General features: G+C 42.4%; 1 protein-coding gene across 1 annotated transcript in view; it reads left to right on the forward strand.

Moving 5' to 3' along the window:
- Window positions 1-10,894: 10,894 nt before the first annotated feature.
- LOC121580853 (chloride channel protein 2) overlaps window positions 10,895-12,008 on the forward strand; it is a 144,293-nt gene continuing 143,179 nt past the window's right edge. The window contains exon 1 of the mRNA XM_041895950.2: window positions 10,895-11,339. Coding sequence (XP_041751884.1) covers window positions 11,154-11,339 — 186 coding nt within the window. The 5' untranslated portion in view covers window positions 10,895-11,153. The remainder of the gene's footprint in view (window positions 11,340-12,008) is intronic.

The raw sequence follows: 12,008 nt of genomic DNA on the forward strand, positions 1-12,008 counted from the left end.
CTGTGCATTGTTTTTCTTCATGGTGATGGAAAGTCTACAGGTACAAACCTAGATGACCAGCCTATGTACAATATAGTAATGTACATTTACATTAAGTGGTTTGTAAGGATGGTAAATTAATACAGCAAAAAAGTGGTTGTTTTCCATGTTATTTGATCAAGAAAAATGTTTATTTGATGTGGATGTTTTGTGTGTTTGCCCATAACTTTGCACCTTTTGATGTAAATGTTTGAGGACAGGGTTTTGTTCTTTTTGGATTCCATTAGAATGACAATCACAGAGAAAGGGGGCAACAACTTTTACAATTCCAACTATTGAATCCTGGAAGATACTGTTCTTAATTACTAGCTTTTTTGCCAATTCTGAAGAAAAGAAATGTGCCCGCTCTACAGAAGTCTATATAGGTCTGCTAATACTAAGGCCCAGTGCACTACTTTTGTGAAAAATATTTTATTCTCCATCAGCAACCCTACTTCCATTGGCTATGAAGCAAGCTATAGTGTGTGTGTGTGTGTGTATATGTGTGTGTGTGTGTGTGTGTGTGTGTGTGTGTGTGTGTGTATGTGTGTCTGTGTGTCTGTGTGTGTATTTATTATTATCTCTTACCCTGATGTCCAGGTGTGTGACTATGTGTAGGTAGTTGTTGACAGTGCGCTCCAGTCTCTCCAGCAGAGTTGAGGCACAGCCAGGCTGGCTCTGAGTCTTAATCACCCTCAAGCTCCCATACAAAGCCCCCAGAGACGCAGCTATGTCCCCCCTCTTCTCCTGGGCCTGGGGTAAACACACACACACACACACAGACAGACACACACCGACATACACACACGAGAGAGATACAAACATCAAATTATTACCACAATTGGATGTTACTGAACCGAGGAAAACAAATAATCTGCCTTGAGAAGCAGAAGTTGAAGTGTTTGATAGCGTACTAATTTCCTCTCCCAGGAAGCCTTGTGAACCTTGATGCAAGGGAGCTGAATGGGGGACGGGAGTGTCTTCAAGGCATCACAATCAGCCTGAAGAGAGGAGAGAAGCATACAGACATTAAAGGAGATATGCAAGACGGACGGACAGACAGCCGGACAGACAGATTCAGTGGTGTAGTGGAGGGTATATGCAGGTATACGGCATTACCCTTTTTTTTTTTTTTTTTTGTGGGCTTTGCGTATACTTACTTACTTCTTAATCCCCACGATGCGTTTTAAAGTAGTGTAGTGGAGGTATATGCTGTATCAATTTAAAAGGCTGATGGAACAGATCAGAATGTTTAGCTTAAAATGTTGATAAACTATTATTTCTTCACACTTTAAGCGCAGCAATGTGCACACGGCAGTAAGCCTACGCGTGAATGTTCCAAAATGCAATTTGCGAGAAAGCCCACTCTAAAACCTAACCTCCCGAGTGGCACAGTGGTCTAAGGCACTGCATCGCATTGCTAGCTGTGCCACTAGAGATCCTGGTTCGAATCCAGGCTCTGTCGTAGCTGACCTGGAGACCCATGGGGCATGGGGTGGCGCACAATTGGCCCAGGATTCAAACACTGCTAACTAAATAACAGTGCCAGTTGCTTGCACAGTTGAATTAAAGGTTAACAACACTCAAAAATACAAGCATATTCAATTTTTCCCAGACCTCAAAAGTGGTCTCCTCATGTGGTTTAAGCATTATTATGGACTTAGAAGGTCCAATTTAATTGTTTATCTATTCAAAAAGTGTGACTTTGAGAGTGAAAACCTGAAAAAATTGAGAAAATCAGAAACCTGGGAATTTGTGACTCAGTTCACAGCCTCATTTATCTATTTTAATAGTAGGACTACTATTAGCCTACTGCACAGTACATCTTGGGTTGGCCTGACTGTGAAAGACCAATATGGGATTTATCATTTGAGGTCATTCACTGTTTGTCATATAATTCTTCACACAGGGCACCTTTCCTTCAGGCCGTTTGGGAAATTTGGGGTAAAATTTGAGTATACCCACTTCTCTAGGCACCACTACACCACTGGGAAGATTGTTTAAATCATATAGGTTTACCAGTGCAGCCTCCATCTCTGCCACAGTGTTCATGTCCCTCCTGGACTCTCTGTCACACACAAAGTCTATGGGCCTGGTCTCAGCATCCCTCACCTCAGATGCTACCATGCACAGCAGCAGGAGTCCTGGACACATACATAACATATTAAACCCATTTAAGAATGTATTTGGCCCCAATATGTTATTAAATACAGTCAGCCACTGAATCAACCCCCCAAATGACTCAACACACTGCCCATAAGATATGAAAATATGATTCTAGATAGGCCTAGCTCATGATAGTTTAACATATCCCATCAGTCACTCTTTGAATAGCGACTCACTGCTTAACGCCATACCCCTCTCGGCTGCATCTGATGTCCATTCATGTGGTCCATAAAAAAAACGTAATGTTTACTGTCTTCAGTCGGCAATATATCCACTCCGAATTACTTTCTGCACATCTGATGTGCGTTGTATCCCCTCTATAGTCCTTGCGCCCTTTAATTTTCCACGTTATCATCCTTCAAAATGGGAAGGGCGCGCGTTATCAAATCCCAGAGCGCGATCAACTTTCCTGTTTCCATAATCCAAAGGGTCACGAGAACGAATATCACCGATCTGCTGTTCTTCTTACGTCTGTCCCCTGTCGTTAATTTAATCTCTCTCGCTCTCTCTCTCTCTCGCTCTCTCTCTCTCTGTATGACAATGACTCATCAACAGAAGTATCATCTAACGTTCAGAGGACAATATGTTGAATAGGCTACCTACTACCACCAAAGTTAATGTTTTATTATTGTGAAATGATTGAATCTACTTATCTGGCGTGCACAGCTGATCAATCAAGCGATTGGAATTATTCCATAGCTGTTTATAGCACGTAGGCTTTAGGCATAATTGGTAGGCCTGAAGCTCAAGGATTCTATTGTACCAATTTCTTATCGATATTTTTTTATCACTGACAAAATAATCTTCTAATCAATAATTTACATAGTCATTCAAGTAGGCTATGTGAACCATGTAAAGCGCTTTCAAAGAATGTCCCTCCCACGCACACACTCCCCCGCTCGCTCGCTCGCTCTCTCGCTCTCTTTCTCTCTCACACACATACACTCACTCACTCCCTTACTCTGTAGGACAGGTGTTTTGTTGTTTGACTTGCGTGCTTACAAACATCCCGTCCGCGACCAGGCAGGCGGCCAAGTTCAAGTTTATTTACCGCCCAGTCAGTCAGGCAGTCAGGCCAGACTGTTCCAGTCCTGCCCGAAGGCAAACATCCACACATAAATGTTCACCTGTTGATTTATTCCCCTTTTCAGCCTCTGGATTACACCATCATCATAGTCACTGCAACCCATTCAGCCGAACTGAATAGACACAGCGACCTCTCCAGGAGAGGAAATTGCTTCGAGTAGCCTTGTTAAAAATGAATTTCATTCATAGTCCTGAGCTGACTGCGGTACTATCACACAGTGGGAGCTGTTTAGACAGCCATGGGTGCGGGCCATCTGGCGAGTCATCAGCGGGACTGACACGATTGAATCGATAGCCTACTGATGCAATTACAAATAGAAATGAGAATTTTACTTGCAAGGCCTATCATTATGAATAATAGGCTGATACTAATGTCATGAATATTAATAACACTAGGCTATTTTGTAGGAAAATCATGGTGTAAATAAGTGGGGTATCATTAGTATAACGGTTAGTAGGCTATTTTCCTGGGAATACTCGAACCGAATCGCGCCAAAGTCAAGGTGAGTTCTACTGCCTGTAATTAATTATCAATTTGGATGTCACACCGGCGGTCCTACTGATTATTTTATAGCTCAGCAGCCAACCATTAGGCTACTCGGTGTATTTATATTTTAGGAGGAGAAGAAGAGAACAACAAGTGTTAGTCATCACCTCGGGATAGTAGCGATTCGAATAGTCAAATCTCAGCCTGGCAAACGGAATCGCTGTCCAACCATGGACAGCAGACAACATGGGGGAAAGCGCTATCAATTCTCATTTCAGACACACTCAGCCAGCATAAACAGGCACCGAAGACATTGATTGATTCCCCCTATTTGTGGCCAATCAAGCCAGCCAGTTAATGATACTTCGAGACGTATTGCACGTCGATCCAGAGCATCCCAAACATGTCTGGTGAGTATGCAGGCCATGGAAAAAATTTGACATTTTCAGCTTACAGGAATTGTGTACAGATCCTTGCGACATGGGGTCGTGCATTATCATGTTGAAACATGAGTTGATAATGGCAGATGAATGGCACAACAATGGCCTCAGGATCTCGTCATGGTATCTCTGTGCATTCAAATTGCCATCGATAAAATGCAAATGTGTTCGTTGTCCGTAGCATACCATAACCCCACCACCACCATGGGGCACTCTGTTCACTCTGACATCAGCAAACCACTCGCCCACACAACACCATACACATGGTCTGCGGTTCTGAGGCCGGTTGGACGTACTGCCAAATTCTCTAAAACGATGTTGGAGGCGGCTTATGGTAGAGAAATTAACATTAAATTCTCTGGCAACAGCTCTGATGGACATTCCTGCAGTCAGCATGCCAATTGCACGCTCACTCAAAACTTGAGGCATCTGTGGCGTTGTGTTGTGTGACAAAACTGCACATTTTAGAGTGGCCTTTTAGTGTCCCCAGCACAAGGTGCACCTGTGTAATGATCATGCTGTTTAATCAGCTTCTTGATATGCCACACATGTCAGGTGGATGGATTATCTTGGCAAAGGAGAAATGCTCACTAACCGGGATGTAAACAAATTTGTGCACACATTTTGAGAGAAATAAGCTTTTTGTGCTTATGGAACATTTCTGGGATCTTTTATTTATTCTCATGAAACATGGGACCAAAACTGACATGTTGCGTTTATACAGTGCATTCGGAAAGTATTCAGACCACTTCACTTTTTCCACATTTTGTTACGGTATAGCCTTATTCTAAAATTGATTAAATAGTTTCCCCCCCTCATCAATCTACACACAATACCCCATAATGACGAAGCAAAAACAACTAATTTAGAAATGTTGGCAAAAAAATAATAATTATAAACTGAAATATCACATTTACATACAGTGAGGGAAAAAAGTATTTGATTGCCTGCTGATTTTGTACGTTTGCCCACTGACAAAGAAATGATCAGTCTATAAATTTATTGGTAGGTTTATTTGAACAGTGAGAGACAGAATAACAACAACAAAATCCTGAAAAACACATGTCAAAAATGTTATAAATTTATTTGCATTTTAATGAGGGAAATAAGTATTTGACCCCCTCTCAATCAGAAAGATTTCTGGCTCCCAGGTGTCTTTTATACAGGTAACGAGCTGAGATTAGGAGCACACTCTTAAAGGGAGTGCTCCTAATATCAGTCTTGTTACCTGTATAAAAGACACCTGTCCACAGAAGCAATCAATCAATCAGATTCCAAACTCTCCACCATGGCCAAGACCAAAGAGCTCTCCAAGGATGTCAGGGACAAGATTGTAGACCTACACAAGGCTGGAATGGGCTACAAGACCATCGCCAAGCAGCTTGGTGAGAAGGTGACAACAGTTGGTGCGATTATTCACAAATGGAAGAAACACAAAATAACTGTCAATCTCCCTCTGCCTGGGGCTCCATGCAAGATCTCACCTCGTGGAGTTGCAATGATCATGAGAACGGTGAGGAATCAGCCCAGAACTACACGGGAGGATCTTGTCAATGATCTCAAGGCAGCTAGGACCATAGTCACCAAGAAAACAATTGGTAACACAGTACGCTGTGAAGGACTGAAATCCTGCAGCGCACGCAAGGTCCCCCTGCTCAAGAAAGCACATATACAGGGCCGTCTGAAGTTTGCCAATGAACATCTGAATGATTCAGAGGAGAACTGGGTGAAAGTGTTGTGGTCAGATGAGACCAAAATCAAGCTCTTTGGCATCAACTCAACTCGCCGTGTTTGGAGGAGGAGGAATGCTGCCTATGACCCCAAGAACACCATCCCCACCGTCAAACATGGAGGTGGAAACATTATGCTTTGGGGGTGTTTTTCTGCTAAGGGGACAGGACAACTTCACCACATCAAATGGATGATGGACGGGGCCATGTACCGTCAAATCTTGGGTGAGAACCTCCTTCCCTCAGCCTGGGCATTGAAAATGGGTCGTGGATGGGTATTACAGCATGACAATGACCCAAAACACACGGCCAAGGCAACAAAGGAGTGGCTCAAGAAGAAGCACATTAAGGTCCTGGAGAGGCCTAGCCAGTCTCCAGACCTTAATCCCATAGAAAATCTATGGAGGGAGCTGAAGGTTCGAGTTGCCAAACGTCAACCTCGAAACCTTAATGACTTGGGGAAGATCTGCAAAGAGGAGTGGAACAAAATCCCTCCTGAGATGTGTGCAAACCTGGTGGCCAACTACAAGAAACGTCTGACCTCTGTGATTGCCAACAAGGGTTTTGCCACCAAGTACTAAGTAATGTTTTGCAGAGGGGTCAAATACTTATTTTCCTCATTAAAATGCAAATCAATGTATCACATTTTTGACATTTTTCTGGATTTTTTTGTTGTTATTCTGTCTCTCACTGTTCAAATAAACCTACCATTAAAATGATAGACTGATCATGTCTTTGTCAGTGGGTAAACGTACAAAATCAGCAGGGGATCAAATACTTTTTTCCCTCACTGTAGGTTTTCAGACCCTTTACTCAATACTTTGTTGAAGCACCTTTGGCAGCGATTACAGCCTCGAGTCTTCATGGTTATGACGCTACAAGCTTGGCACACCTGTATTTGGGGAGTTTCTCTGCAGATCCTCTCAAGCTCTGTCAGGTTGGATGGATAGCGTCGCTGCACAGCTATATTCAGATCTCTCCAGAGATGTTCAATTGGGTTCAAGTCCGGGCTCTGGACTTTCAGAGACTTGTCCCGAAGCCACTCCTGCGTTGTCTTGGTCTGTGCTTAGGGTTGTTGTCCTGTTGGAAGGTGAACCTTCGCCCCAGTCTGAGGTCCTGAGCGATCTGGAGCAGGTTTTCATCAAGGATCTCTCTGTACTTTGCTCCGTTCATCTTTCCCTCGATCCTGACTAGTCTCCCAGTCCCTGCCGTTGAAAAACATCTCCACAGCATGATGCTCTCTGGCCCTGTTTAGAGCCCCACCTGTTTAGCAAAAAAATATATATATATACAGTACCAGTCAAAAGTTTGGACACACCTACTCATTCCAAGGTTTTTCTTTATTTTGACTATTTTCTACATTGTAGAATAATAGTGAAGACACCAAAACTATGAAATAACATGTATGGAATCATGTAGTAACCAAAAAAGTGTTAAACAAATCAAAATATATTTTATATTTTAAATTCTTCAAAGTAGCCACCCTTTGCCTTGATGACAGCTTTGCACACTCTTGGCATTCTCTCAACCAGCTTCACCTGGAATGCTTTTCCAACAGTCTTGAAGGAGTTCTCACATATGCTGAGCACTTGTTGGCTGCTTTTCCTTCATGGTCCAACTCATCCCAAACCATCTCAATTGGGTTGAGGTCGGGTGATTGTGGAGGCCATGTCATCTGATGCAGCAGATCCTGTTGAAAAACAAACGATAGTCCCACTAAGCGCAAACCAGATGGGATGGCGTATCGCTGCAGAATGCTGTGGTAGCCATGCTGGTTAAGTTTGCCTTGAATTCTAAATAAATCACAGACAGTGTCTCCAGCAAAGCATCCCCACACCATCACACCTCCTCCTCCATCCTTCACGGTAGGAACCACACATGCAGAGATCATCCGTTCACCTACTCTGCGTCTCACAAAGACACGGCAGTTGTAACCAAAAATCTCAAATTTGGACTCATCAGACAAAAGGACAGATTTCCACCGGTCTAATGTTCATCGCTCGTGTTTCTTGGCCCAAGCAAGTCTCTTTTTCTTATTGGTGTCCTTTAATAGTGGTTTCTTTGCAGCAATTTAACCATTAAGACCTGATTCACGCAGTCTCCTCTGAACAGTTGCTGTTGAGATGTGTCTGTTACTTGACCTCTGTGCAGCATTTATTTGGGCTGCAATCTGAGGTGCAGTTAACTCTAATGAACTTATCCTCTGCAGCAGAGGTAACTCAGGGTCTTCCTTTCCTATGAGAGCCAGTTTCATTATAGCGCTTGATGGTTTTTGCAACTGCACTTTAAGAAACATTCAAAGTTCTTGAAATGTTCCTTATTGACTGACCTTCATGTCTTAGAGTAATGATGGACTGTCGTTTCTCTTTGCTTATTTGAGCTGTTCTTGCCATAATATGGACTTGGTCTTTTACCAAATAGGGCTATCTTCTGTATGCCACCTCTACCTTTTCACAACACAACTGATTGGCTCAAACGCATTAAGAAGGAAATAAATTCCACAAATTAAACTTTTAAGAAGGCACACATGTTAATTGAAATGCAACCTCATGAAGCTGGTTGAGAGAATGCCAAGAGTGTGCAAAGCTTTCATCAAGGCAAAGGGTGGCAACTTTGAAGAATCTCAAATATAAAATATATTTTGATTCGTTTAACACTTTTTTGGTTACTACATGATTCCATATGTGTTATTTCATAGTTTTGATGACTTCACTATTCTTCTACAATGTAGAAAATAGTCAAAATAAAGAAAAACCTTGGAATGAGTAGATGTGTCCAAACTTTTGACTGGTACTGTAAATACATATGTTTATTTATTTTTGCCTGTTTTGCATGTTATTTCAGTATTAATACATGTCACATATCAGTTTGCAAACAATGTAAAACATTTTTTATCATTGAGTTAATAAAGGCTCAAGATCATTGGCCACAGATGAAATGGTATCAAATTACTACCGTAGCTTTGATTGGACTGATCATGTCAACTTCATACTTTCAAAATCTTAGCTTGCAAGCTAGACAAGCAGTCATCGTCATGAATCACGTCGACAATCTACTGCCAAATCATTTTAAATCCTTGTCATATGAAGATAAATTATTGATAAAATGTATCGGAGCTCATCGGCCGTTGGACATAAACATTACACAACAAGTTGGAAATCGCAAATTCAACAATGAGTGGTTTGGAAGGAATCAGTGGCTAACTGCATGTGTTGCAAAGCAATCACTAGCCTGCTATTCAGTGGAGTGGGTGTGTTTTCCAAGTCTGGATTTAAGGGTCTCTTTTCCGACCTTAAAAGGATAAACATTCAACACCATGGGCCAGAAAAGGTTGAATACATTGGCCATGCTGTCAATCCAGCATGACATCTGTCGCATTCAAAATAACTGGAAACTCGGAACTGGGAAATATCAGACTTCAGTGAGTTCAAGACAACTGGGAACTCGGAAAACAATTAGCTCCGTCTGGTAAAATACGCTCTGAAAGGTCATCCAACTCGGAATTCCAAGTCGGGAACTTGGGCCTCTTTCTAGAGCTCCGACCTGAAGATAACTCACTTCATGAATCAACCTTGTTTTTTTCAGAGTTCCCAGTTGTCATGAAAGCACCATAAATCCAGAGAATGCCAGACTTTGATGCCAAAGTTTGATGACAAAATTTTATGACAAAATTTGCCACAAGGACCACCGCGCCACCTTCCTGTTCAAGTGAGCACAGCACAACAAGGTGAGTTCCAAAATGTATTGTATGGTGCTGCATAAATAATGTAATATGCCAGGGAGATATGTATACTGTAGCTAAGAAAGTAGTACTAAGTGTATGTTGTGTACTAAGCTGTTAGTAGCCCATGTGTCTCACCCTAATAATTTGGTCCCTTTCCCCCTCATAATTTAGCCTACTGTTCTGACTTGGTGGTGCACATGTAGCCTATAGCCTGTTTTAGAGAAATGTAATCATCGAATATTGTAAGAGCTTTCATATGCCCCCTTTATTTATCCTACGGTTCTGACTTGGTGTACAGGGAGAATACTGTAAGAACGGCCCATGTTCTGAATTCTGTCGCTGTACATTTAAAAGGTGTTTAACAAATAGTTATATTGACTACGTCTGTCCTAGCCCGCTCATTAATGTCTTAATCGAAACTACGGATTGCCTCTTATCCGCAGGTCGTCCCTTATGCCATAGTTTGTACATCTCAATTGTCAGTACAACACATTTGTTAAACAAGTCAGCCATATCGGCTATATTTGTTTGAAGGCAGTAAATGAGTCTGAATGAACGGTTTCGCTGCCAGACAAGGCTCTGCTGATAGCCAGGTGTAGCGGTGGTAAGGATTCCATGGTGCTGAAAAGAAAGCTCTGCTGTTGGGATAGCTTTATGTAGGCCCTAACAGTTTGTGGGCACCGTTTGTCACATTATAGTGCAATTAATGTATTGTTTAGTGTTGTGTTGTGTAGTGGCTTTGCTGGCATGCATCTAAAAAAAAATTGGGGAGTTTGCCCCACCAAGATGTACATGCTAAAATCGCCACTGCTTAGCTTAGATAACCTATGCAGAAAAATATACCGATTTTTTTTTGTACATAGAATTAAGCATAGTGATTGTGGGACTAGATTGCAGGAAAAATATGTTTGTTTGTAGGCAGTTAGGCTATGTGTGAAGTTGAGTGTTGAGTGCACGCCGTTGCAGACAGACACACACATGGACACAGACAGACAGATAATGATATTCCCTCCATGCCTTTATATCTATTTGCAGACACCACCAGCTCCAGTTAATGACAACCATATCTGGACTTTCTTCTCGAGGAGGTAAGGAGGTAATGGGAAACGTTTGGCACTGACGGAACCCGCATTGCATCATGGACACATGGTACCCCACTGTTGACACAGCTCGAGTCCCGCGGGAGAGACTAGCCTATTGCAGCTTTATTTACAGAATACCAATTTTTGCCAAATATAACGGTCTCAGTCACACACTCACATTCGACCGGATAGCTCTGCTGTCGCTCTGAGGCTTCAGATGCAGCTGCTGTCTAAAGGCATGCGCATCGACGCTGGATAAACGCAGCAGTATTCAGAAGTTTGGGGTGCTGTGTGTGCAGCGTGGGTGCACACAGCTATTCGCGCCAACCAATCAAGGCAACAGCAACAGCCCACCGGTTATCACATTTACCCGGGGAGAAGAGTGAATGAGATAGGAGAGTGCCTCTGCGTATGGATTAAATGACAACTGATCAAGGGGGAAAACAAGCTTTGAAGTTGGAGTTTATGCGCAGAACGCGCGGAGATAGTCCTAATTTATATTCACTCTGTTACACGAAAGATGGAGGGGCGCAGCTGACAGTTAGGCACAGTAGCCTCGGAGAGGAGAAACACACCGGAGGAACCGAACTGCCGGAGGAGGGAAATGTGAGTAAGCTATGAACGAGCCCTTGGCAACCTGTTTCTACCTCGAGTCCATCATGACCATTACCGACGCCGGTATCCTGTCTTTCCCCGGTGAAGACGAGAACAATGGGTCAAATCATTTTGTCATTTTGTTTTCATCATGTATCAATCGAGTATACGTTTAACTTCGGTCATGTGATCATGCTCAAGTGAAAATCAGTTGGGTATTTATATACAGTATATATATCGGCATCACATTGTATTTTCTGTGTAGGCTATAAAATGTTTCTATCCCAAAGATGAAATACTTTTCAATCTAGTGACATTGGCCTATATCTCTCTTGGCATCTTTTATTTACACACAAAAACTTGTGAGGAGAAGAGGTACAGGTGGTTATGCATCCTATTCTACTTTGCGCATCAAGTCGTCATAAGGGCTCAAGGTCCTTAAAAGGTCCCTTGCTGCCGCGGTTCCTCTTGAAATTACGCGCACGAGAACGGCTATTTTATTCTCTCTGATGACTTCCCTTTATGTATTTTCTGTAACGTTTGATAGGAAATGAAAGTGCTATTTGTCTTCTAAGACCAGTATGTCATATTTTGAAATTGAACCCACTCATTGACGCTCATTGACAGATGCAGTCTCTGAGAAAAATCTAAATGACGTCATTGAGAAAATACGATCCAATC

Source organism: Coregonus clupeaformis, chromosome 14 (genome assembly GCF_020615455.1).
Source record: "Coregonus clupeaformis isolate EN_2021a chromosome 14, ASM2061545v1, whole genome shotgun sequence".
NCBI lineage: Eukaryota > Metazoa > Chordata > Actinopteri > Salmoniformes > Salmonidae > Coregonus > Coregonus clupeaformis.